At 41.9% G+C, this 26,598-nt stretch overlaps 1 protein-coding gene across 4 annotated transcripts in view; it reads left to right on the forward strand.

Moving 5' to 3' along the window:
- The window catches only part of LRCH1 (leucine rich repeats and calponin homology domain containing 1), a 200,531-nt gene that overhangs the window by 133,083 nt on the left and 40,850 nt on the right, over positions 1-26,598 (forward strand). For all 4 annotated transcript variants that reach the window (XM_077855690.1, XM_077855692.1, XM_077855691.1 and 1 more), the window contains exons 4-13: positions 1,477-1,582; positions 5,795-5,931; positions 6,640-6,767; positions 7,950-8,013; positions 10,926-11,031; positions 12,797-12,924; positions 15,425-15,492; positions 17,742-17,828; positions 22,557-22,646; positions 22,757-22,793. In XM_077855690.1, the coding sequence (XP_077711816.1) occupies positions 1,477-1,582; positions 5,795-5,931; positions 6,640-6,767; positions 7,950-8,013; positions 10,926-11,031; positions 12,797-12,924; positions 15,425-15,492; positions 17,742-17,828; positions 22,557-22,646; positions 22,757-22,793 (951 nt within the window). The remainder of the gene's footprint in view (positions 1-1,476; positions 1,583-5,794; positions 5,932-6,639; positions 6,768-7,949; positions 8,014-10,925; positions 11,032-12,796; positions 12,925-15,424; positions 15,493-17,741; positions 17,829-22,556; positions 22,647-22,756; positions 22,794-26,598) is intronic.

A 26,598-nucleotide genomic window follows, 5' to 3' on the forward strand; every position in this document is an offset into this window, starting at 1 on the left:
GGGCGCGTGATCAGACGGGGATGGAAGGGGGACACCTCCACAAAGGCCTCCGAGAGGAGCCAGCGTTGAATTCAGCCTTGGACGGTGCAGGGGGGCCAAGGGGACCACACTGGGGGGGCGCGCCAGGCAGGGAAGAGCCCGACCAGGTGTGGGCCCCTGAAAGGCTGGGACACACACTGGTGACAGCAGACGGCCACGGGTGGGGGGGGGGGCTTGGGGACGCAAGGGGGGCTCTCAGGGAGATGGCACAGGATACACAGACCAGCACCGGAGCTGCCGACTTGGGGACGATCCCTCCTGCGCTTCCGGAGCTGGGACAGACGTCTGAGCTGGCAGGTGATGCAGGGAAAGGACACTCTGGCAGATTGAGGAGCAGGAGGCCGGGAAGTGACTGGGGAGCACCGCAGTGTCGCAGGAGGTAGGACATGGCTCCGAACAGGACAGTAGCCGGGGTGGGGGCTGAGCTTCCAGAGGAAGAGGCAGAGGGGATGAGGGGAGCGGATAAGAAGGGTGAGGCTGCAGCTCTCACTCTGAGCCTGTTGGGCAGTGGTCCCCATCCACAATTGATGGGATGTTACGTTTTTCTGTGCAAGAAAGGGACGTCATAGGCAGCCCGGGTGGCCCAGCGACTTAGCACCACCTGCAGCCCGGGGCGTGATCCTGGAGACCCCGGATCAAGTCCCACATTGGGCTCCCTGCATGGAGCCTGCTTCTCCCTCTGCCTGTGTCTCTGCCTCTCTCTCTCTCTCTCTCTCTGTGTGTGTGTCTCTATGAATAAATAAATAAACAAATAAATAAATAAATAAATAAATAAATAAATAAATAAATCTTTAAAAAAGAAAGAAAGGGACATCATCCGTGTGCCCCATGGTCTTGCTGGTAAAAATGTGCTTGCAGGCATTTGGGTGCACAAAGTGTGCAGCCCCCCATCACGGACTCCATTCGACAGAAACAGTGCCTCCAAAAGATGCCGTAAGGGTCATGGTTTCCACTGTAAGATGTGGGTGTGTGCTAGGTGGGGTGTGTCACCTTCTGTTTCGAGGCGCTGTGGGAGGGCAGCTGAGGAGCGGGCGGCCTTCGTTCCTAGTGTTGACTGCCCGGGACGCCTGACTGCACCCCCCTGGGCCCCACCTTTCTGACACTACTAAGCTGCTAACACGGCCTCACGGGTTCGTCGTGACAGTAAGATGCGATCGAAGCACGAGAACGCAGCAGGTGCGAGGCCCACAGAGTAGCCCCTGAATGGCCCAGACATCCTTCCTCTCTCCTCTTCCAGCCTCAGAGGATGTTCAAAAGGGTGCACTTTCTTTTTCCTTCTCTGCGCTGAGCCTTGCTTGGCCAGGGGCATCCAGACCAAGGTAACGATGAACCCAAGGAGCTGTCCTCATATTTAAATTCCTTAAGGAGATGTCACGCAGGAGGCTTGATTTCCTGGAAGAGGGTGTTTATCATTTCTGCCTTTGCTTTTTGATGCAGGACGTCAGCTGCAATGAGATCACAGCCTTGCCCCAGCAGATAGGTCAATTGAAATCTCTACGGGAACTGAATGTCAGAAGAAATTACCTTAAAGTTTTACCACAAGGTAAAAAAAGAATAAAACAGGAGATGTTTATTTTGTTTGTTTGCTTACTTCTGGGAAGAAGGTAGTTTGGTTATGTTTATGCATGCCCAATAATATTAATTATATTAATATGAATCATATGAATTTCACACACAGATAACAGAAAAGTTCATATTCATATTTAGTCGGAGGCACGACAGTGCAGCCATTCCCCCGTAGAAGGCCGTGTGTCTGTTAGTTTGCTCACATAATAAAGTATCACAGATTGAGTGGCTTAAACAACAGAAATTTATTTTCCCACAATTCTGGAGGCAGGGAATCTAAGATCAAGGTCTCTCCTGAGGCTTCTTGCCCTGATTTACAGATGGCTTGCTTCTCCCTGCATCCTCACGTCATCCTCCCTCTGTGTCTCCATCCTAATCTGCTCTTCTTAGAAGGACACTGGTCATATTGGGTAGGGCCCACTCACATGACCTCATTTTAACTTAATACCCCTTTGAAGGCCTTATCTTCAGATACAGCCACATTCTGAGGTTCTGGGAACTAGGACTACTCCAACGCAGGAAATTTGGGGACATACAGTTCAGCTCACAACAGGAGGCAGCATGAGTTGTTTTTGGTATGGATGTGCAACGTTCTGGAACATCGGGCCAACACCTTAGGCGATGTGTTTGGTCTCATAGGTCCAGCTGTTAGGATCTCTGGCCTTGGGTATCTGGTCGCCCTGGTTGGGACCCGCCCCCTGTGTCTAGAATCTATGCTTCAGGTGAGAGGACCACCCCTGCTGAAGTGGCACGTGGGCTAACATCACTGGTTGTTGCAGCGAGTCTCCCAAAGGCCAGAAGCCGGGATCCTCCAGAACCTCGGCGTTGAGGCTGGTTGCCCCCTCAGACATCCCTGCTCAGGAGCCAGCCTCAGGCCAACCCTTCCCTGCACCTGTGGGCTTCCACAGCATGTCATTCTGATATGCTGTCTTTGGGTTCCAATAAAAAGTTACATTTCTTCAGGAATTGCAGGCTATTAAGAACTTTGACAAGCAGCTCTGTAGATGTTGGTGGATCTGAATTTCATACGTTGGGATTCTTGTTTGGACTTGAATCAGAATGAGTCGACGAGCAGTAAAATACCGAATGCTTTCCCAAAAGACGTATTCCAGGTTTCAAAGATCGCACTGCTTTCCACCCGTTTCATTTAAGGCCCACCAGGCATACCAGGGTTCACACATCTATTTAAAAATATACCTCAAAGCAAAAGCATATACTTGGAAACAGAAACTAAAGCATTTGGTTAACCCGACACTACTGCAGCTGGTTGAGAACCGCCTGATTTGTATTATTCTGTTCCTGCATCTTGCTCTTTGGCCTGAAGGCAAGCCGGTGAAGCTCATGGAAGGGAAAAAACTTTATAAAATATGATGCACTTGGATGGGAGGTTTGAGTATCTACCTGCCATCCTGTCACTTTTCGTGCACTAACTAGCATCTTCAAGAAGTAGAAGTGGAAACTCTGTCAGCACAAGGACTTATTAGTTTATGACTTTGAGATAACCAGGTATAAAAAGATAGATTTTTCATTCTGTCACAGTCTCATCCATTTTGAAGGGATGAAATTATTTTTCTTGGTTTGAGCAAGTGCAAAGGGGAGATGCTCTTACAGCACATTTCTAAGCATTAAACCTCTTGTGGCACTAAATGCAACTTTCCTCTAAGCTCTCGTTGCTAATCGCTGAAAGCTCATGACAGATCACCAAACTCTCATTTTCAAAAGAAAAAGGGTAACGATCGTTTCACGGATGCCTAGAATAGTCTAGAAACGTGTGAAAAGTGTGTCTTTTCTGCAACCAAGGTCTTTCTTTCTCTCACCACTCCTTACACTCTTACCTTCAGAGCATTCCCTTGCTCTGAGGACGGCATTCCCATCCCTGAAAAAAGATCGGTTACAAATTTCTATCCTTTCCATAATTAGGTTTTCTCAGGTGTAGTAGTTTAAAAATATATCCTCCAAGCTAAAACTTCAGTTTACTGGAAAAATCTCTCTCTCTCTTTTTTTTTTAATAACTTCCTGCATATCAAGTTTCTTTTCTGCTTCACTCCAGAGAACTCGATTAACAAAAGGGCATTGATAGTGCTTTCAGGCAACGAATTTAAAGACTTTGAGTATTTACTTGTTTTTCCTCTGTGAGTACCCTTCCCCATATGCTTTCAATCTCAGGAGGGAAAACGAGTCTGTGGCCGAATTACCCATATCAATTTTGTGGTGGTTTCACTACACATACTGCAATGAGGAGACCTGCATTTTGTTTTTTTCTAGGCCCAGAATGGACAGAGTTAAGATTAAAGGAGCCCGTCATTGACCTTCTTTGCAACAAAGGATGTGCCTTGGAATTTTTTTTTTCCTCTTCCTCCCTTTTCCTGCCCTGTTTCTTGCGACCATTTCTGGGCCGCTGTTCTCAGCCACCACTACCACCACCACCACCACCATTTTCTGGTTGTGAAACTGCCAGGCTCTCGTTTTTCCTAATGAAGCCAAGACGATAATTGTGTTCCAAACTGCAATTAACGGGAATGGGTCATAATACAAACCATTCTTACTTTATTTACCCTCTTTGGTTCAGTTGCCTCTCCTCCCCTTCCTGCTGTGCCTGCCAGGAACTTAGCCCTCCGCCTTGCTTCAAAGCCTTCACTGTCCCAGGCAGAGAATCACTGAAGATCCAGAATCCAGTTAAGTTTTGCCACTAAATTTGCTGGCCTGAGTTCAGTGAGTGAAAAGAACAGTCTCTGAGACAGATCCCTATCACTAAGGGTTCCAGCAAGGGGATCTGCCTCCGGGATCCAAATCCCTCTACACACTAGTCCAGTTTGAGGAATAAACCATGAAGTGAGAGAGATCTGACTTTGCCCTTGACCTTCCAGATTCCATGCTGTCCTCCAGGTCCCCGTCCTCCCTCCCTCCTTCACCTGCAGCTCACAGCATCAAGGCAACCTCCAGGATGAGTAGGGTGCCAGGCAAATCGCTGCCCCTGCTCTTGGGGGGGTGGGGGCGGAAAGTGGGGGATGAGGCCTGGGCTCGGGCAGGGACTTGCTCGGCACCCAGCACTGAGTTTGGGACCTGCAGAGTTGGATGCTCTTCAACCTCTCTCCTCGCACTTGGGTCCTGTTTTAAATACAAAGTAATCCCCTAAGGCAGGAACCAAGGAAAGTCCCTTCCACACCCAGAGGCCCGGGGCCAGGAGGCTTGGAGGAGAGATCACGGTTGCTAAGAGCATCTCTGTTTGTGGAACTTGAAGCAGCCTCTCTGAGTCGACTGAAAACCCTCAGGCACACTTGGGGATGGTAGGGGGGAGAAGCAATCGGGTCACTTCTTACCGCAGGTCACTTTATATAGCACCTGCCTGTCCTCCCCTTTGGATCTCCTCGCAGAGCCCAGAGCCCTTACCGAGGCCCCTCTGCCATATGTGGGAGTGGCCCCCCCAGGGACCTCACTGCTTGGCCCTAGTGTCGCTCTACGTGTCTGCTGTCGCTCAGCCTCTTTGCTCCGTGAAATATAGTCGACTTCGTTCCCTGCAGCTGCCAGCGTCGGTTGGAATGCTTGAAATTACTGAGTGTTTACTATGCCACTGGGTGGGGATTTGAAGCTAAATATAATGTTCTATCTTGTTTGTGGAGCTGCAGGAGACTTTTCAAAAGCAGTAGACTTGAGCCTCATCAAAGCAGGATTACAGGGTCCATTGCAGAGTTCTGAATTAGATGGCATTTAGTCTTGAAAGTAGAATTAGAAAACCCAGGAACACATTTCTTGTAACTGGCTCTGAGACTATGCCAGCCCAGATACGTTGTTGACTCGATAAGAATATTTGATGATTAGCACATTGTTCGTATGCTTGCAAATGAAGTGAAAGCATAAACCTACCCAATGTGGGGTGGGTTATGTGATTGTTCTGCTGGAAGAAAGGCCTTTCTAAACAAAAGATACTGTAAATGGCAAGTGTTTTTTAGCTCTTATCAGAACTACCAACAATTTAAAATGATTGTGCTCCCAATGGAAGATTTTCCCCTCTCCTTTAGTAAAATATTTTAGACACAGACCATGTATTCCTGATGCACAACTTGCTTCAATTATGTTAAATATTTTTCCTGGTAAGCAAAGAATGAATTTTTGAATGTTTAGCCATTTAATCTTGTTGCTTTCTGAATTTGTGTTTTCTTTTTCTTTTTCTCCCCGCCCTGTTCTTTAGAACTAGTAGATCTTCCCTTGGTAAAGTTTGACTTTTCCTGCAATAAAGTGCTCGTGATTCCCATTTGTTTTAGAGAGATGAAACAGCTGCAAGTATTACTACTTGAGAACAACCCTTTGCAGTCTCCTCCAGCACAGGTGAGGGATGGCAGCAAAGCTGTTTCATCGCGGGATACGCCGTCACTAGTGCGTGCGTAACTCTCAGCAGAGCTGGGCCTTTGCTATTCTGCTGAATTAATATTGTTTGGGACATGATCACAATCTCTGAAAGATGAAACTTTGGGTAAATCAGTAAGTTGTCTTGTGCTGCGTCAAATCCACTTACCAGCATTTGGATCACCATTCTGATCACTTGCAATCCTAGGATTATAGGATCATACAAATGTTAGCAATTGTACGTACCTTGGAAACACCTACATGGAGTGTAGGGCCTATTAAAGGAAGCGTATACTCACTTTAATGTGAGCTGAGAAATGGAGTTTAAGCATTTTCACTTATGGGTGTTGGTATTTAGAGAGAAGTTTCAAGTTCAACTGTGAAACCATGTGCTAAACGAAATGAATGCTCCCAGAATTGGACTGTTACCGTGTCAGGTATCTGACTTCTGTACTTTTTTTTTTTACACTATTCAGAATTAGACACATTTCTGTTAGAATGGTTTTCTATTCAAAGTAGCATCTGGAAGACACGATTGCCTAAATTCTCAGATGTTCTGGAGAGGTCAGATTTGGTGTTCATTGTTGAAGCATTGCTTAAAATGAAAATGCAAAAATTAAGATATCAAATGTCTAGGGTCTACATTTTGTTTTGCCCTTAAACAAATACGTATTATTAATTTCTCCGTAGATTTGCACAAAGGGCAAAGTGCACATATTCAAGTACCTGAGTATACAAGCCTGTCAGATTAAGACAACCGATTCCCTTTATCTCCAAACGATGGAGAGGCCACATTTACAGCAGCACGTGGAGGACAGGTGAGTGTGACTGCAGTCACTCAAAGCCCCCATTTGGAATTTGCTTAGGCCACGGTGCTCCCGGTAGGGAACTCCAAAAATCCCTTTGCCTCACTTAACCAGTGCAGTTTTATAACTCAAGCATTCTAGCATTTTGGAATAAGAGAGAGAAAATTGGTGCTGTTGATAACCTTTGGCATCTTGCAAATCTTACCTTTCCTAATTTTAATCAGTAATCCGTCTTTCATGAGTATTGCGTGTGTACGCGTGCTGTGCATGTGCGTATATTTTTGTGCTAACGCACATGTACATTAGATGCATGTATATCTCCTTATAAATGCAATCTGTAATATAAATAGAGGTATTGTTTTGTTTTGTTTTGTTTTACCTCTTAGTTAAAACAACCATATCAAGCTCAGGCATGTCTTTTTTTTAATTGTTAATTTTTAATATGCCTCAGAACATTGTTAAGAACAACTGGAGGTTTCATTTTGTAATTGTGTTTTAAAAATGCAGTGTGCACAGTTTTTGCCATTTCCTGTTTGGAACAGAAGCATTAGAGTCCTTTCAAATGCCCTTGGCCTTTCTGTGGCATAAATTGGGCCTTGAATTTTCAGGGAACAAAATTCCCACACTGAACACGTGTATAAAAAGCTCGTTTTGAGAGGTCTTCACGGCAGAGACCTTCCTTAGCTTTTTACTAAAAAAATATGGTGACTTAAAATCTAAGCCTGCCATAGGGTATCTTTATATAATACTTAAAGTATGTATTCATTATTTTATTTTTATACACATCAAATGTGTTTATTCACTGGAAAAGAAGCTTACAGATTGATTGAGAGTAAGCACATAAGAGGTAAAAGCCTCTCATAAAAGCAGTTAGGCAGTTTTTGCTTTCTTGGACACTAGAGTCTGTAAGATAAGAAAATTGTCACCTATCTCAAAAAACTGACCACTTGTTAGAGTGTGAATTTATGAAACCCTGAGCACAAAGAATTTATTCTGTACTCTGTTTAGAAAGACTATCTGATTATTAGGCCTTTGTGTCAATCTCCTTTAATATTGGGTTGATTGTTGTCTTATGGGAGTAATAAAACTTGTATAGCGAAGTCATTATTTGAGTATAAATTGGTGTATCTTGTTGTGAACTTTGTGATTTCATTTTTTTCTAAATGGATTCCATACTGATGGCATCTATCCCAGCAAGAAGGATTCTGATTCGGGTGTTGGAAGTGATAATGGAGATAAGCGTTTATCTGCCACAGAGGTAATTTTTTGTGATTAGATATTTTTCTTTCTGTGCTAGATATATACATCTGCCTGCATTCCTGAACTCCTGTGTGGTAAAGGGCATTAATGCATCTGTGTGAGAATGTGTGATGAAGTTTGTGAAGGCGATTTGAAATCCCCGAAGTGTTATATAAACAGGAGCTGTTGTTAGCTTTTTCTGCATCTTTAATGTTTTGTAAATATCTCAAAAGTGGAGTCTCTGTCCCCTTCATCTCCCACCACCCTGCTCACATTACCTAGAGTATTCTTGAATGTTTCATAAATATTATGAAATGACAAAGAGTGGTGTGCAGGTACACATGAGGTATTTTTATAAATGTGTTTGTAGGAAACAAGTTATTTACATGCATAAATGTTAAGGAGTCAAATGTGCTTTGCATTTTAGCAGTTTACCTACAGGAAATGCAGTTTTGAGTAGCCATAATTTTTATAGTAATATTTGTTTTCCTGAAGCTCTTTGTGTTCTTTTCCAGCCATTGGATAAAAAATTGGGTATTTGTAAGCTGAGAGGTCTCCTACACTAGAGCTTCCTAAAGTGGTTACAAATAGCTCATTTAGCATATTTATCTCATTTATAGTTAGATGCCCCAAAACCTTCCACTAACATACCATTAAATAGGATTTCTTGACCGTGGGAGCTAGAAGGGATAACTAGGGTAGGGGGTCGATGTATCAGGTCTTCCCTTTTGAGGAACTTTACTGAGTTTTTGTGGTTATTGAGTTTTGAGACATTATACTGCTCTTTGAAGATGTAATTAATAAGCCAATTACCCCATTTAAGGAGTTCACATTTGTCCTGTGTGTGACTCCAAGAAAAATGCCTTTTCCCTGTTCTCTTCAGGTCTTTGAGGGTTAAGATGTACCTAAGATATTTGCATTTATTTCCTATGAAATGCTTTATAAAGCAATGTATTTAAAAGTTAGGGTGCCCTAAGATCTTTCTAATACAGAACATTTCAAAAGGAGTTTGTAGGCAGAAAAAGAAGGCCAATTTCTGTAAAAGAAAATCATTCTCATGAAGCCTCATGAATAGTTTACTGTGGCTCCCTGGGGGAGAAAATACTCAACACACTGCTTTATAAGTTGTATTTAATTCAGCCCCCTTAGCTTTATTAAAACTCGTAAGTCCCCTGAAATGTCCCATTGTTTCAGAAATTACTCACCCTAAGCTTATTTTCTATGAAATTAAAACAGACTCTGCTTTATCCTTTATCTGTTTTTTAAGGGTAATTAAGTTCATTAATAAAACATCACACAAAGAACTTCATTATCCTTTTGTTCTCATTTAATACAAGTAGGATGCTAATATTCTAAAAGGAGGCCAGGGGTTTATTCCCTCTCTTTTAAGTAGATGCATCTCTTTGGAATTTTGCTAAGTTTTTAAGATGAGAGGAGGGTAGAAGGAAGGACTACAAAAAGGGATATATTCAACAGAATCCAGCACTTACATCTTCCCTTTGGCCTTTTTTTCTTTCACATTATAGCCTCATTACCTGAGAACACCTCCAAGAAATGTGTTTTTTTTTAGAAGGAAAAGAGTTCTGAATTATCCAATGTAGCTTTCTATTTTCACTTTGGCAAATCCGTTGCCATCTCTGGTCAGTTTATCTTGTTCCCCACTTATGTTTCATTGTGGCATTCAGAAAGCACATCTCATTCCCTGTGTTTGGCAGTTGCCATTGTCTGATTGATTTAGCATTTGTCTCTAAGGAGTCTAAAGCATATTTTTGTCAAGATAAACATGCAAAAAAACGGGCGGCTGACTGGATATCTGTTTAGTGGATGGAATGCACACTCGTTTTGCGCCAGTTTCTAAACGATTTGTGCACGTGTCCAAAAGTAAATGAACACTGTACTCTGAAAGTCATGGCTTCAGGAATTTCGGAGCAGCCCACAATTCCCTGAAATGTGTTCTATGGAGATTCATGATCCCTGTGATTTGGAAAGCTTTTCACTAAACAGCGACCCTGAAATGGAGACAGGGGAAAATAAATGAGGCTCCATATTTCATTTGTGATGGAATCATAGATTATCTAAATAAACTTCATCCGCTAGTGTGGGAAACGAGCCCCTCCGGAGACAACTCACTTTGATTACTAAATCGAAGCCTTATTTTGAAAATTGCACAGAGCACATGCCCTTTAAGTACTACAGTCACTTAGCACTTCATATACGTGATGCAGCCCAAATGCCTGCATTCTTCAGCCTAACGCAGGGAAATAACCCGAAGCCTGATGTTGCACATAAGATGCACTGTGGGTAAATGAGCTATTGTCATATACTGCCCACTTTTTGTGACTGGCCGCGTGAAACCTTAATGCAGTTTTGGGAAATTGGCATGTCAGATCTCAGAGTGCCATTACTATTACGATTGACTAGTCCTAGGGCTGGTGTGATAGTAAATTCAGTTATGCTTTTGTTCTGTTGGGTATTCTATAGTCCTTCCTAGTGCTCTGAATATTGCTCTTAGGCTGGCAATACCATCAGGTACCTGACAAAATTTCAGCTCAAAACATATGTAAAGAGAAACACTTGAGTGTTAGCTCAATGAATTTTGACAATGTGAACACACCCACGTTACCAACTGCTAGTTCAAGAGAGAGATCTTCACCAGGACCCCAGGGAGCTCACTCACGCACCCACCCTCACCCTCCAAGCCAAGCCTTGACATTATCTTGACTTCAAATACCATGGACTGGGTTTTTTGTTTGTTTTTGTTTTTGTTTTTGTTTTGTTTCTTTTGGTTTTTGAACTTCATGTAAATGGAGCTGTTCTTTGTATCTGGTGTCTTTTACTCAATATTATGTTTTTGTGAATCACAGCATTTTTTCTCTTATCACATAGTGTTCTCTTAATCTACATTGATAACGTTTGTCCCTTGAATCATAGCCTTCTGATGAAGACACTGTTAGCCTCAATGTGCCAATGTCAAATATCATGGAAGAAGAACAGATCATCAAGGAGGACTCATGCCATCGCCTTAGCCCAGTTAAAGGTGGGAGAATGAAAGATGGGGAGAAAGTGCTTGCTTTAAGTTTTGGATGTACGTTTATAATCTACACAAACAGGGCCATGAAAGTAGCTAAAGTTTATTGAGCCTTTCATGTGCACCAGGCTCTGTGCTAATCTGGGAAGGTGATCTCATTTAGAGTTCAAAATTCTGAAACGGATGTTCTAATCATCTCCATTTTATAGGATACCAAGGCTCAGAGAGTTTAAGTAACTTGCCGGTGATCACACAGCTAATAAGTAATAGAGTTATTCTCATTTTGAAGATTTATCTAACAGTCTTTAAATCCATTCTTGGAAAGCAAATGCCCATACATAGATATGTTAGGCAACACCAGTTGTTATAGCACGTAAAATCCCAAATCTCATTGGCTTAACACAATCCAGATCAAGTCTACATGGGAGATGACAAGCAACTCTCCTCCGAGCAATGATTCAAAGGCCCGAGCTGCTTTCATACTGTGACTCCACCATCTTTAACACAAGATTTCCATAGTTTCCAAGTCCTGTCTTAAGGCAGAAGTGGGCCGAGCACGGAGGCTTGCTTCGCAGGAGGTTTTTAATAGACTGGGCCTAGGAGTGCCCATCACCCACAAGGTAGGCTGGGATACACGGCTACATCTAACCACATGTGAAGGTGGGAAGTGTAGTTAAGACATGTGCCAAGGAATCCACTTGACTGTGGACAAAACAACTGACCTTAATTCTCTCACCTATAAGCGAGGTGATTAGATTAGGTAATATGTAGGGTCTTCAGTAGCTCTCAAATTCTGTGATTCTCTAACAATCACCAAGTGATCACTAAGTACTTTATGTCCTATATACCTTGAAAATCCTAGCAATATATTTCATATCTTCATGAGAAGCTCTCATTTGATTCTATTAGGGTGTTTTTTTTTTTTAACTACTCCTGTTTATTCAGTGACTTTAAAAGAAAATACTAGAATTTAGTGTTTAATGATTTGTGGAGAGATGATTTCATAATATATGAATGATGTAGAGCTAGATTCATATGCAATTATCTCCCTAATAATTTGGATTTGCTCTCATTAGTGATGGGAGAACTGTGTGAACCAACTCAATGTCTAGGATTTGCTTTCACTTTTTACCTTTATGTTTTTAAGTTTAGCATTTATGCTTATCTGAGGTTATGATTGGAACCATACATTGTCCAAGAAAAAAGATCACTTGTGTACTTTATGCAAAAATAAAACTGCCGCTTTATTAACTTAGATAAGCTATGTAACGTTTTACGGTATACGAAAATTTGTCTTAGGCAAATTTTTAACATAAAAGAATTATGTAATTTGTTACTGGTGAGCATTTTTCCTCTCTGTAGGAATCCTAAAGGGTGGCCCTACTCAGTTCTTTTTAGTTTCCAGATCAGGGAGGAGAGATCTGCTTGGTGTTCCTTTCCCCTCTTTCATACTTGCTTTCCTCTGTTTCTTAAAAAAGTTACCGGAGGTTTCATTTCTTTCATAAGGGACTAAGTAAGCCATGAAGAGGCCTTGACTTTCCAGTTCACCATAGAGGGCTTTCTATTTCTTTTACTCTTCTTTCTCTTTTTCCTCCTTTATTCATCTTTTCGGCCGACCCTTTAGGGGAGAGAAAAGTTGGGTCATTCATAGATCTCCAGAAGCGGTCACAGCAGTGACTGAAAAATAGTTCAATGGTATTTGAGAGTCATCTGTGCTTTGTTCATCTCTTCATAAAACCTTGTCTTTCTGTGTTTCTCTACATTTTCCTAATAGGGGACTTTAATCAGGAATTTCAACCAGAGCCTTCCCTTTTGGGTGATAATGACAACTCAGGAGAAGAAAGAGACCAGTTTACTGATGGAACAGATGTTCTCCGTTCCGAATTCATAACCTATATTAAGGCAAGTGGAGGATCAGCTAATTTTTTTTTTTTAATTTTCTTCTGTGTGATGCCGTAGAATTTAAGGTCAAGGTTACCAGTCCATCACCTTAAATGTCAGCATACTGCCCGTCTCCTCTGGTTTCTATAACATCTTCTCAAAATTTGGGGTATCTATTTTCTGACGTTGGGAGCCGGTTCTAGTCATACCTCGCCTTTTTCTCTGTAAATGTGTGATTTTCTTTACATTCAGTGATTGCTTCCACTGCTCAGTGCATGATGATAAGTTAGCAAAGGTGTCAGCCTTACTATCACCATCTGGTAAAAGTTAAAATAGACTCAAGTTTCACATTCTTTTTCATGTATTCTGAGCGAATGTTTTTCTGGGGGGTACGTCCATAGTATAAAGAGAAAAGTGGAGACTCATAAAAATCTAGAAACGAATGTCTTCTGTTTCTGGAAAGGTCACTCAGAGAACACTTACTCCTGAGCTCTTGTACTCACCCTGAGGGATTGAAAGGTTGGACGAAGTCCCTGGGTTTTCAGGTGGATCTTTGTCATACTAGCAGCAAAAAGAATAGAGAAAAACTAGCCCCTTTCTAGCGCTGGTAGTGGGGGTTCCATTTTGAGACATGATTGGTATGTGTCTGCCAGTCCTTCCGGCTCAGGTGGTAGCACCAGGGAATCACAGGGCTAATTGGATAAAGTTCATTTTCACGTGACTCACGAGAGATGAGGGTCCCGGGCTGACTGTGGTAAAGCAGGTGGGAGGTCTCTAGATCCCGTCCCTATTTCCTGAGGTTGGTGCTATGATGGCTGCTGGGCTGAGCATTAGCTTAGGTCAGCCTCAGCTGGGAACGCACATACTGGGGTCTTCAGGTTCTCGCCGCTCTGTGGAACCCCCACGAGCATTGATTTATTGATTGATCCACAAATGAATTATAGTGAGTAGTAAACTCATAAAAATGGAACCCACAAATAATGAGGGTATCAACCGTATAACCCCCTAACTTAGCAAAAGAAACCCATAAAGCCCTATGTTGCATCCTGAAAAATACACTGTTGGCTCTACTTTTATTATAAAACCAAAAACTAGAAGGAAATACCCGTGTCCCCTGTATTTGAAAACCAACAAAGAGAGATTACATAACATGGTTTCTTGCTCATTTCTGATAGTGTATCGTTGCCCATGAATTTCACTGTTATTTGGGTAGTGACATGGTAGTTCCTGTGTTGACCGTGCACTAAATCTATAATTAATAAAAGTCTGAGTGTTTTTTTAAGCCAGAGGCTGGCATCAGGTGCCAGCCACCTCCTCGGAAGAAGACTCTTCCCAGTGACACATGAGGGGACTGGGCTGGGTCTGAGTTAGTTAACAGCGTGTCAGTCCTAGTGTCTGTTGTTCTTTCTTTGCCCCCAGGGATGTACCACCATTCGGGGGTGGCTTATTCTCTGGCCCTAGGCTGAGTTAAGGCAGCATTTCTCTGTGTCAGAGCTGAAAGCGGACAGAAGCACAGGGAAGTCTTAGCAGTGGGACGTACCTTTCTAAATAAGCCCATCACAATGTTCATTTGGAAAAATAACCGTGTGTGTGTGTGAAATGAAAATGATCCCATTTCATTTCAGTGAAATCTGGGTACGGTGTGCATGTGTGAAACCAGTAAATGCAATTTGAGACATTTCCTCTTGTTTAGTATTTTATGCTTTCTTTTTCCCCAAGAATACACACACACACACACACACACACACATCCCTCGTCCTCTCGCAAACAGTAGCATGTGCATTCTCAGGTGACCCAAGGAGGAATCTGAACCTCAGGAGGTGCTAAGAGGGCAATAAGAAATAGAATCATGCTTTGCATTTCTGACTCTAAGTTAACAGGTATTATGGTCCTGGGTCAGGTCCCTCTTTTTAAAAATTAAATTTTATTGTTCATTGTGGTGAAATATATGTAGAACGTAAAGCTTCCCATTTTAGCCATTTAAAAAAATTCATTTAAAAATACAGTTCAGTGGCGAGCCCATTCACACTACTATGCAACCATCACCACCGTCTGTCTCCAGAACTCTCTTTATCTGTATCTTTTTATCTTTTTTATCAATGGGCAGTGTTTCACTCACTGCCCATTGAACTTTAATCTCCCCTTCCCTTCACCCCTCTGCCCTGGTAGCCACCGTTCTGCTTTATTTCTCTCTGAGCAGCTCCTGTAGGGACCTCGTGTCACTGGGATCTTACACAGTTTGGCTCCTTGTGACCGACGTAGTTCACTGAGCATCACGTCCTGCAGGTTCACCGTGTTAAAGCAGGTGTAGGAACTTCCCTCCTTTTTAAGGCTCAGTGACGTTCCCATGTGTGTACAGAGCACATTTTGCTTATCCGTTCATCTTTAGTTGGACACTTGGGTGGTTTCCACCTTTTGGCTGTTGAGAATAATGCTCCTGTGAACATGGGCTTGGGTAGGGTTTGACTGTTGACTGCCGATAGCCAGCGGCTCTCAGAAGACCCGTATGTTCTGTCCACAGGATAGGACAGAGGACTGTGAAGAACTGCTACGGATAGAAGAGGACACGCACTGGCAGCCTGAGGGAATGTGAGTACCCAGGGCCCACTGAGGAGCCACCATCCTGTGAAGTTCAGGGTTCAAGCAGAAGGCAGCCCTGTCACGATAGAATTTTGGTCTGTTTTCCTTTGGGTAAGCTGATAGTCTCACCCAGTAGTATCGATAAGTTGCAAGTTTTTCTTTGTCTGATGCTTATCGTCACAGTACAAAGTCACACCTCTTCCTTGGCCTTGGGTTTTATCTGATTGGACGCTGTGGATAGAATGTGATTCAGGAAGTGAGATGAAATTTCTACACTGGCGGTTCTAAGTGATTTCCATTTGTCTCAAGAAACCAACAGGTTGACCCAGAGCAAAATATAGTCCTAGACACCCTTTACCACCGAGTCTTTCAGGTTCGAGATCTGAGGAAACCACGTACCTCTCATGAGTTGGTCCCATGTCCAACAGTTGGTATCACTAACATTTATTCTGTACTGTGGGCCAGGCACTGTCCTAAGCACTTCACAGTAACTCATTTCATCCGTACACCAATCTTAGAAGTTCTGTTGTCATCCTCCATTCCACATACGACAAAATTGAGGCGTGGAGAGACTGCCCCAAGTCACACAGGGCTGGGATTTAACCCCAGGAATCTCCCATCACAATGTCCCTTCAATTCTGTTGCATCTAAGGATTCACGTGGCCAGCTTTACAGGCGAGGGCATGAGTCATCTATCAGATGAGGAACGATTTCCAGGGGGAATTGAGCTGGAACCAGGTGACATAACAGTAGATTTTTGGTTCCCAGGATTTTGTTTTCCGTGATCTGGCACGTACACCCGGACCTTCCTTCATACCTTGTAAGGGGTTTCCCCTTAGTGAGGGTTGCCTATGTTGTTAAAAAGTGTCTCTACTTACAGAAACACGTTGGCTCATCTTCTGTAGTGGAAAGCAGTAACTATGATCAGATATCTCTTGACCTTTAAAAATGTTGCTAAGTTCCTTTCCAGTCAACTGTCCAGTGTTATCAACTATTCGTTGAATTTATTTCCGTAATATCAAAGAGGACTAGCTTGATTATAGAATCATAGAATGATAGGGAAAGAGATATTATAGGGAGAGTGTTTCTTTAAACTATAGCTGACCCTCGAAGAGTGCAGGGGTTGGGGCGCCAGGCCTTGGCGCACAGTCAAAAATCTCCATATAATTTTCAACTTCCCAAAGCCTTAACTACTAATAAGATAATGTTGACCAGAAGCCTTACCAGTAACCTAAACAGTTGGTTAACATATTTTGTATATGTTTTATATACTGCATTCTTTTTTTTAAAAAAAAGATTTCATTAATTTATTTGACAGAGAGAGAGAGCACAAGTCGGGGGAATGGCAGACAGAGGCAGAGGGAGAAGCAGCCTCCCCACCCAGCAGGAGCCTGACCTGGGGCTCGATCCCAGGAACCTGGGATCATGACTTGAGCTGAAGGCAGATGCTTAACCAGCTGAGCCACCCAGGCTCCCTATATGCTGTATTCTTACAGTAGTAACTAATTTTTCCTGATTTTTTCAGTATTTCTAGGCTATGCCATTGACCTGTGAATTTTTTCAAATTGTTGCAAAACTCTAAAAAATTTCCCGACATATTTATTGAAAAAACCTGCGTGTTAGTGGACACACGCAATGCAAACCTGTTTCGTTCAAAGATCAACTGTGGATAAAGTTTCGGAATCTCCATTCAAAATCTTATTGGAGCTTAGTAAAAAGCTCAGGCCCCAGTATCTGGCTTAGATTTTTTTTTTTTTTTTTTTAATGCCACAGGTCATTTTGCTGCACAGAGAGCCTGCAGCGAGAAGCACTATCCCCCAGCAAAGTCCCATATTTTACGAAAGCAATAAAACTGAGCCACACTGCTTGCACTGGACTGAGAAGAGCCAGAAGTAGTGCAGACCTGCTGCAGCTGGGCACCCGTGTGCGTCCCCCTAAGGCTCAGGAAAGCGCAGCAGCTCGTGCATTGCCCTGATTTTATAGAGGAGCAGATGGAGGCCGGTGGGCATCGAGACTGTGTGAGCTGCTATTTTATGGCAGAGCTGGGCTTCCTCCGCCCCCCCCTGCCCAGTAGCTCCACTTGCACAACACTCTCGCGATCCTTCCCACAGGGTGCTGACACATGTTTGTTATAATGTTGAGTTTGTCAAGGTCACTTTTATATGGTAGATGGGTTTTTATAAGCTTGTTCTCAAGAATCTGGATAACATCCATGTTCTAGTAATCACTTTCATTCTTATACTTGGTTCGTGCTACAGAGTAAGTTCATCCAAAGACCAGGACATGGATATAGCGATGATTGAACAGCTGAGAGAAGCAGTAGATTTGCTGCAAGATCCCAACAGGTATGCGTGTCTTTTCTAGGCCCAGGCTTCATGTGTAAATAAATATATTATCTCACCTTTAAAAATATTTGTGTGGGCAGCCCCGGTCGCTCAACGGTTTAGCACTGCTTTCGGCCCGGGGCGTGATCCTGGAGATCCAGGATCGAGTCCCGTGTCGGGCTCCCTGCATGGAGCCTGCTTCTCCCTCTGCCTGTGTCTCTGCCTCTCTCTCTCTGTCTCCGTGTCTCTTATGAATAAATAAATAAAATCTTAAAAAAAAATACTTGTGCATGCAGCTTGGGCTCAGTCTAACCACCAAAAAAGAAAAGTTTTCACAGGATCCATAAGTAAAGGAGTCACACTTTTGGAGTGATTGAGATTATTTCCCCCTTTTGCTACTTCTTACTGAAATTTATTCACCCTTCATGAAATTCATATGGGAATTTTGGGTATAATTCTTAGAAAACAAATACGGGGCACCTGGGTGACTCAGTTAAGCATCTGCCTTTGTCTCAGTTCATGATCTCGGGGTCCTGGGATTGAGCCCCGAGTCAGGTTCCCTGCTCAGGGCTCAGTCCTACTTCTCTCTGTCCTCTGCCCCTACACCCTGCTTGAGCTCTCTCTCACTCTCTCTCTCTCTCCAATAAATAAATAAAATCTTTTTTAAAAAGGAAAGAAAACAGAAATACGATAAAAGTGCGTATTTGATATTGCTTAAAATTTAACTCCCGACTTAGAGAAATATCAGGGAGATACTGTGTGGGTCCACTTACACACAGGATCCTCCCCCCCCAAAAAAAACAGTTTTAGCAGGTACTATCATATTTATTTCTGAGACTCTAGATATACGTTAACTAAATAATGTATTTCTAAAGATTTAATTACAAGATAATTTTTAATTGAATTGGGCACTGTCAATAATAGGCACTATAGGCAGTAGATGTATTTTTTGGGTTCTTAACAAAGGATAATGGAATTCCCATGAACAAAATATATTTCAGTAAGACAATATACCTCGTAAAAAGTACTAGCTACTTTATTACTAGAGAAATATATCCAAAGCTTATTTCTGGCAAACTGTTTAGGGGTCCTGGGGATTTAAATATGAAGATGATGTGATCTTGTAATAAGGTGAACATGGAAATTACAGCACACGAGGGGTGTTTATGAAAATAGTGGTTGGTTAGTCCCAGAGTGCTAGGATGGGTCGCCGCCAATGTTGCCTGGCCCTGAAAGAATAGTAACGGGGTCAGTTTGGTTGAGAATCTTTAGCAATGGATTTGAAAAGCATTTCAGTTCTGCAGACGTTAGTTGGGTGCTCAGAGCATGGGAGGATCTACTGTGTTCGCCTCGGGGGATATGAAGAGGAACAAGACATAGCTCTTGCCTTCTAAGAACCTAAACTATGGTAGAGATCGCCTGAGTACATAGATACTTGTAAGTGTAATGGATTTAAGCGCTTGCAGTGATCAACTCGAGTGAGTGCCTGGCCACAGATGGAAGCAGGTGGCGGGGATAGTCCATCTGGGGCTTCAGTGACAGGCCATTTCCAGGAGAAGGCAAGTCCTGGATTGAATGCAAAGCTCAGGCAAAGGCACAGAGGTCAAAAGGAGCGGAGAGAGATGATCCGGACAGAGGGGATTGATCTCTGCCTTAGCTGTGCTTCAGGACCACTTGTGGAACATTCGAAACACAGACATCCCGACTCCACCTGTGAGGCTGAGGCCTGGCCGTTTCCACTTTTCAAAACTACTGCCAGTGCTTCTGATGCAGAGCCAGGACTGAGACTCCGCAGACGGGCAGGGCAGCGGGAGTGGTGCTCAGGAGGTCTTCAAATGCTGTGTTGAGGAGCCCAGACTTTTCATTTTATATGTAGAGGGAGGTAGTGGTGGTTTGAAAATAGGGTTATTCATGTTGCTAATTTTCCCTAATGTTTGGCTCAGAGCTTGACATATTAGCGAATGCCTCATCAAGGTGTATCCTTAAAAGGCTGAGTTTCACATCCTAAACCGGGGCAAGACAGTAAGAGGATAGGAAACAGGGATAAGAGAAAGAGAGAGAGAGAGAGAGTGTGTGTGTGTGTGTGTGTGTGTTTCTGTGTATTGTGTGCATTTGTGTGAAATTATAAAAAACAGGGAAGCAGCCTGTCGATGAACAGACTTGGAATCAGCCAACCACTGGTTTTGAACTCAGCTCCAACACCCTTAACCCGAGGAAGTTAGAAGTACTCTGTATACCAGTTTCTTCGTCTGTAAGATGGGGTCCAAGTACTTAGTTTTTAGGATAGTGAGGATTTGAAATAATACCTGAACTGTTAGTAGGAAGGTAAATTGGCAAAACCATCCTAGAAGACATCCTAGTAGTATGTGGCCATAGTCTGTAAACTATATAAACTTTTCAAATAACTTCGAAAAATTTGCCCCGAGGGACAAAGAGGTATGAACACAGAGTATGAGGGGGAAGGTGTTTTTATAGCAAACATTTGAGAAAAATGAAATAATCCCATAGTTTGGAGATACTTAAATATAAATATTAATTAATTAGACAGGATATAATGTGGCTGATACAATGTTTTTTTTTTTCAAGCTTCCAACATTTTTTAGAATGCTTCTTTTAAAATGTTCACTTTAAAAAATATATAAAATGCAAAAGTTTGGTCTCAATTATCTAGACAGAATTAGGTCTCAATCATGTCAGAAATAGAAAAAAATAAAACTGGAAGGAAATATGTTATAATGGACTTTTTTTTTTGTAGGTGTTTCTAAATTAACACTTTTCTTTATGCTTTTATAAGTTGGAGGTACCCAGTGATAGGTACTGTTGTAGTTCTTTGGTGATCGTTTGACGTGGGTGGTGAGACCAGTGGGGAGGAACAGCCCCAAGTGCTTAGATCCGAGCCCCTTCTCAGTATCTGAGATGGGGAACCAGGAGGGGGGCAGTGGGTTTGAGGAGGAGGATGTTGGGATCCATTCTGCTGCTAGATGTTGAGTTGTGGGGCTTCAAGACTTAGACTGGAAAGCCATTTTCATAATTTGCGGCAGAAACAGAGCTGTGTAAGGAGGTTGAGATCCCCACGGCCAAGCATATCGATGGGAGGAGAACATGAATCCAGGAATAAGCCTTGAAGACATGATGTGACAGAGAGAAGGCCCCGGGTGGGCCCAAGTTTTATATTGTTTTAAGGTTTCTACCTCTTACATTTTATATCACTCCTCTAATACTCTCTTCCTACAATTCGGCTGAGATGGGAACCCCAAAGTGAGAAAGAACAGCCTAGTTTGGTAGAAATGGAAGTGGCTTGGGAATGTGGGACTAGAGCCCAGTAGTAAAAATCCTAGTGACCCGGAGGAGGGTTCCCAGCCCTGGGCCTTGGTTCTGTCTTCCTTCATGAGAAGTGGGATGAACTGAGGACCTCGCGATTCCTCTCTGGCTTGGAAACGTTTGTGGTAATGAGTTGCCAAGAATGTCCAGCGAGTGGGAATGGTGGGTGTGTGCTTAAATCGTGGAAGAAAACAGCCCTGAGTAACCTTCCAAGAGCTAATTGATTTGCGTCTTTACGGAGTGCTGTTTGAAAACGTATTACGTTGTAAAATTTTATGTGGATTTAATTTCCTCTCTAAAATTATCCACTACTTTGGCTGCTTTAGATCTTTGTTGTTCATCCTGAAGTAATTATCACAATAGGACAGTTCTAACTTGGAATAATGTTTCTGTGAGCCAGTATAATGGTAATAAAGAGAGTCCTGAGGGCATATTAAGGGGTCGCTTATTTCTAGCTCCTTGCGACTGAATGTTAATAATAAAAACTTTACATACGTATTGGATTTTTCCTTTATCTCATATCTCGTAGAGCCAAACTTTTCATTGTTTGAGTTAAGCGACTGATTATAGGATTAAGTTTTAGAGGTTTACCTTTCATACAACCTTAACATCAGAAAATCTAGTTGAATATTGGTATGGTGTTTTGCCTTTATGTTGGTTTCTTTTCTTAAGGATTTCTGATTATTGGTTTCATAGCATTTTCATTAGGCATGTATAATGGGACTCACCCCTACCTTTTACAGAAATTCCTGGTTCTGTAGATCTTGAAACGAACTCTTAAAATTGCAGGAATTCACAAACTAACTGTAAGACACTTCCAGAAATAAAATTACACATCCAATTGCTAATGAATTCTAATTTTTAGGAGTGAAAGTATTAGTGTATTTCAGAGCTATCTTCCTATTAGGAACATTTTTGTTCCTAAACATTTTGTTATTCCAACAAAATAGCCTTGATACATATAATATAGTACTCTTAACAGTTTTATTTGCTTCTATAAGTTAATCAAGTTCGAGAATAAAACTTAGTGTGTACTACCCATGAATGTTATGAATTTAGCAGAAATTACTGTTATACTGCTAGTAGGATTTCAATACCAATAACAGATAGAAAATTATATTAAAATTATATAAAATTTGGCACATGGCGGGAAAATACCACATAGTTTGAAATTCCTACCATACACCTTAGATTACTTAATCTAATAATAGATTAGATTTTAATAAATTAATCAATAAATCTTTAATATATTAAAATTAATAAAATTAAATTAATAAAAATTAAATTTAATTCAATAAAAATTAAATTAATTTTTAATATATTAAAATTATAAACCAAATAGAACCTGAAGCATTGGATTCATGAAAATCATAGAACGTATGAAAAGTTTAATACATTTGCTAACATCTTTTCCCCCCTGCTTTTTAGATTAAGCGCGGATATTACAGAGAGAAATGTTGTAAACTTTTATCCTATGGAATCAGCAGAAGCCTTAGACCTACAAGATTCTGCACTCAAGTATGTTGACCTTTTTTTTTTGTTAACTGAGTATATTTTTTTCTTTCAACTTTGAAAGCAAATTCACTTTAATTCCACTTTATACCCTTTTCTTTTCTTTATTCCTACAGTGGTCAAATACAACTGGAGACGTCTCCGGAGTGTGAGGTAAGGCTGCTCTTGGATTACCCAGAGCTATTGTTCCGCCACAGAATAGTGGCTACCATATTCTATGAAGATTAATCATAAGGTACGGGGCGCCTGGGTGGCTCAGCGGTTAAGTGTTTGCCTTTGGTTTAGGTCATAATCCCACAGTCCTGGGATCCAACCCTGCCTGGGACTCCTTGCTCAGTGGGGAGTCTGCTTCTCCCTCTCTCTCTCTGCTGCCACCACCCCCCCTTGTGCTCTCTGTCTCTCTCTCTTTCTCTCCTTCTGTCAAATAAATAAATAAAATCTTAAAAAAAAAAGATTGGTCAATGAACATTCATAACTGGGACCAATATTCAATTTTATTCATGGTCTGTTTTTCTCATTTGTTATTCTATTATACTTCATCTTCCATTAAAGATGGGAGTTGGCTTTTCCCATTAAATTCTTTACATTTTGGGGATCAGATAGTCCTGCGAGCCAGGCAGTAGCAGCCAAGATCAGCTGCATCAGAAAGAGATAGGACCGTTCAGGGCAGATTTTAGGGCCAAGAAAGAAGCCTAGGAAGTGGCCTTGGGGAAAATAAACTAGAGAAGACTTGAAAGGCAAGAATGAATGATTTGGGAAGGGCCGTGGAGGATTAGGAGCACTTTAGCAGAGAGACCCAGTGGTGTTCTTTGGGGACAGAGCAAAGGGTGGAGTAACACTGGGTGAAATCTGGGTGACCATTGAGAGCACTTTGACGTAAAACTAGAGATGAACCTAGAAGGTCCCCGAGAAACAGTCATAAAGGTACGTTTGAGCTGGTGACTTGAGAGTGAAATCTGGGTGACACCCTCATTCATCCCACCTTAGCGAGTGGGTTTAGGATGGGTACTTTCGGTCCACACCAATTTACGTCCTTGAGGTATCTGAGCCTGTGAAGTGCCGTGACGCAGTTTCACCCTCTTAACTGGCTGCACCTCTGTGGTTTCATCATTGAGTACCAGGATTTAGAATCATGTTGAGTTTGATCCTACCTCAAAGACATGCTAACTCTTGGCAACCTCTTCTAAACTTCACCTTAATTTTCTGTGAATCGGGACCAGTCTCACACCCTAGGGCACCTCGATGTTAGCTATGACTCTAACTCTACTACTGTATTATTAATATTGGTCCTTGGACAGAATTATCGCACTGTCTTCCCTGGTGGAGGCATCACTGAATTACCGGGTCCTGGAACATCAGGGTGCCTTTCCTGTGAAGGCTGCCCGGGACCCATTCTATCAGGCTCTCCTTTGAGACAGGCTACGTGTGATTCTGTGCAGGCCCACTGTTTTATTACTGACTCATTGATTATAGTTGACCCACTTTTTTTTTTTTTTTTACTTCTTCTTTGGAAATAAACTTATAAAAATGTAGGAAAAAATTACAAGATTCTACAAAAGGTCACAAAAATTGCATCCTTTTACCCCAAGTTACCTTTAATGTTTTACCACATTTGCCCCATTGTTTCTTTTCTGTCTCTCTTCCTCCACACATGGTGTTTTTTTCTGGAACATTTGAGGGTTTCAGATATCATAGTCCTTTTTCCCCTAAACACTGTATGTTTTCTAAGGATAGAGATTTTATTTTATAGAACTACATCTCAGTTATCAAGTTCAGAAACTTATATTGATAAAATATTTTCATCTAATCTGCCATCCATCTTTCCCATTTTTCAGCTGATCTAATGGTATTTTTCACAGTATTCTTTTTCTCCTCCAATGTAGGAGGATCCAGTCTAGTGGCAGATATTGTATTTAGTTATGAGGTATCTATAGTTTCCTTTATTCTAGAACATTTCTGTAACCTTTCTTTGGTTTTTACGCCTTTGAAATTTTGAGGAATATAGCTCTCCTCTTCTTTAATGGTATGCCCCTCATTTTGTGGGACAAAAGTTCATATCATGATTAGATTGAGATTCTGTGTTCTTGATTAGGACACTACACAGGTGATACTGTGTCCTTTTCAGAGTATCACACTGTCTATATGGGCCTGATTGGTGGTGTTAATTTGATTGTCCAGTCGTTGTGTAACTTGATTTGTCTGCTGTGTAATTATTGTTCTGTTTTTCCATTGCAACCCATAGGCAGTCAGTGAAGAGGGACTTTAGGACCACTTTTGACTCTCATAAAACAGATGCCCACCTCATGCATGATTTCAGGAGTGCCAGTAAGACATAAATCCTCTAGACAAAAGATACGTCCACTCCATCTCTGATTCATAATGTTTTATAGTAATATAAGTTATTTTTTTCTTTTTGGTTCAGTGGGGACTCATATTTGGTATGAGAAATTCTTACTCATCGTCTTCCTTCTCTAGGGCAGTCATCTGTCCAGGTCGGGTACATCTCAATGATTTTTAAAAGGAGGTATCAGATAGCTGGCCCCAGAAGTCACAAGGAGGAGGAAGAGAAAGTAGTGGATTAGCAAGGCCAGTGCTAACCATTCTACAGAACTTAAACATGGTCCTCATTTGTGATTCAGTTATTTTTATATCCTCTCCTCTGTCTCATTCAGGAGGAAAGCAACAACTTTAGCATAGTCTTGAATCAATTAGCCAGTGTTTGTTGAGAACTTTCTGCTGGATTTTGTCCTGTTTTGGGTGTCAAGGATTGGCATATTAAGGATATGAAGTCGTCCTCATTTATGAGGGTTTTAAAAATTGTGGAGGGAAGAAGACGTAGGTATTGAAAAAATTTAAAGATTTTGAGACGGTCTGTAATCCTGAGTGTTTTAGGTGCTCTGGGAGACTGGGAGTAGAGATGGAGTTCAAGGAGAGGGAAGTAAACTGAAATTTTGGGGGGCCAGTTTGGATTTGCATGGGCCCCAGAGGGCTGTGCTGAGCAAGACAGCAAGTAGCCATAGCAGAATCAGCATAACCTGTGAACCAGGCACACACTGGGAATGGGTGGTGCCCAGTTCCATAGGGAAGGCCAACATTACCAAGTGGTTTGTGCATCATGTTGTCTGACTTCAAATTACTTGAGATTAGGGTCTGTATCGAGTGTGGGTAGCACTGGCATCTATTCAGGAAGAATTACAAATTATAGTCTCCTTCATAAATAATGTCAAATTAGGGCAGGTGTTGGGGGACAGCCACAAAAATTAGAGGAAGGAATTGCTTATACAGAGAATCAAACCTACAGGTCCTTGTTAGTGTCTCTAACAAAGCCATCTAACTGGGTAGGAAAATTGATGACATTTGATTCCAAAAATATGTTTTTCCTTTGGATTTGTCAAAGTTCAAAATATTTTTTCTTTTCGAAATATTTTTTTTAAGTAGCACTCCTCAGAGTAGGAATAGGAACAGACACCTTTGGTACTATAAATAAAGATGTTTATATTAGGTATTGCCAGACTTTTTATTAGGGCATGACCAGTGGGTTTCTTGATTACCATATAAAGACGGCTGGTCTGAGTAAAATAACCTACAGTTTCCCCACTGGTTGCCAAAGCAAACTGGTATTGAATTGACAACATAAGATTATCCTAGGTAATTGGGAGTCCGGGCCTATTTATTTATTAAAAGCTCCCAATGAGGGGCGCCTGGGCAGCTCATTTGATTAAGCCACAACTCTTGGTTTCAGCTCAGGTCATGATCTCAGGGTGGTGAGGTCAAGGCAACCCCACTCCCTTCTTGGGCTCTACGCTTAGCGTGGAGTCAGCTCACGATTCTCTCTCTCCTTCTCCTTCCCCCTGCTGGCATACACTTCTCTCTGTCTCTCTCTGTCTCTTCCAAATAAATAAAATCGTTAACCAAAAGGAAAGGCTCCCAATGAGATTCTGTGTATTTGGGAAATACT

The sequence above is a fragment of the Canis aureus genome, chromosome 17 (genome assembly GCF_053574225.1).
Source record: "Canis aureus isolate CA01 chromosome 17, VMU_Caureus_v.1.0, whole genome shotgun sequence".
Taxonomy (NCBI): domain Eukaryota; kingdom Metazoa; phylum Chordata; class Mammalia; order Carnivora; family Canidae; genus Canis; species Canis aureus.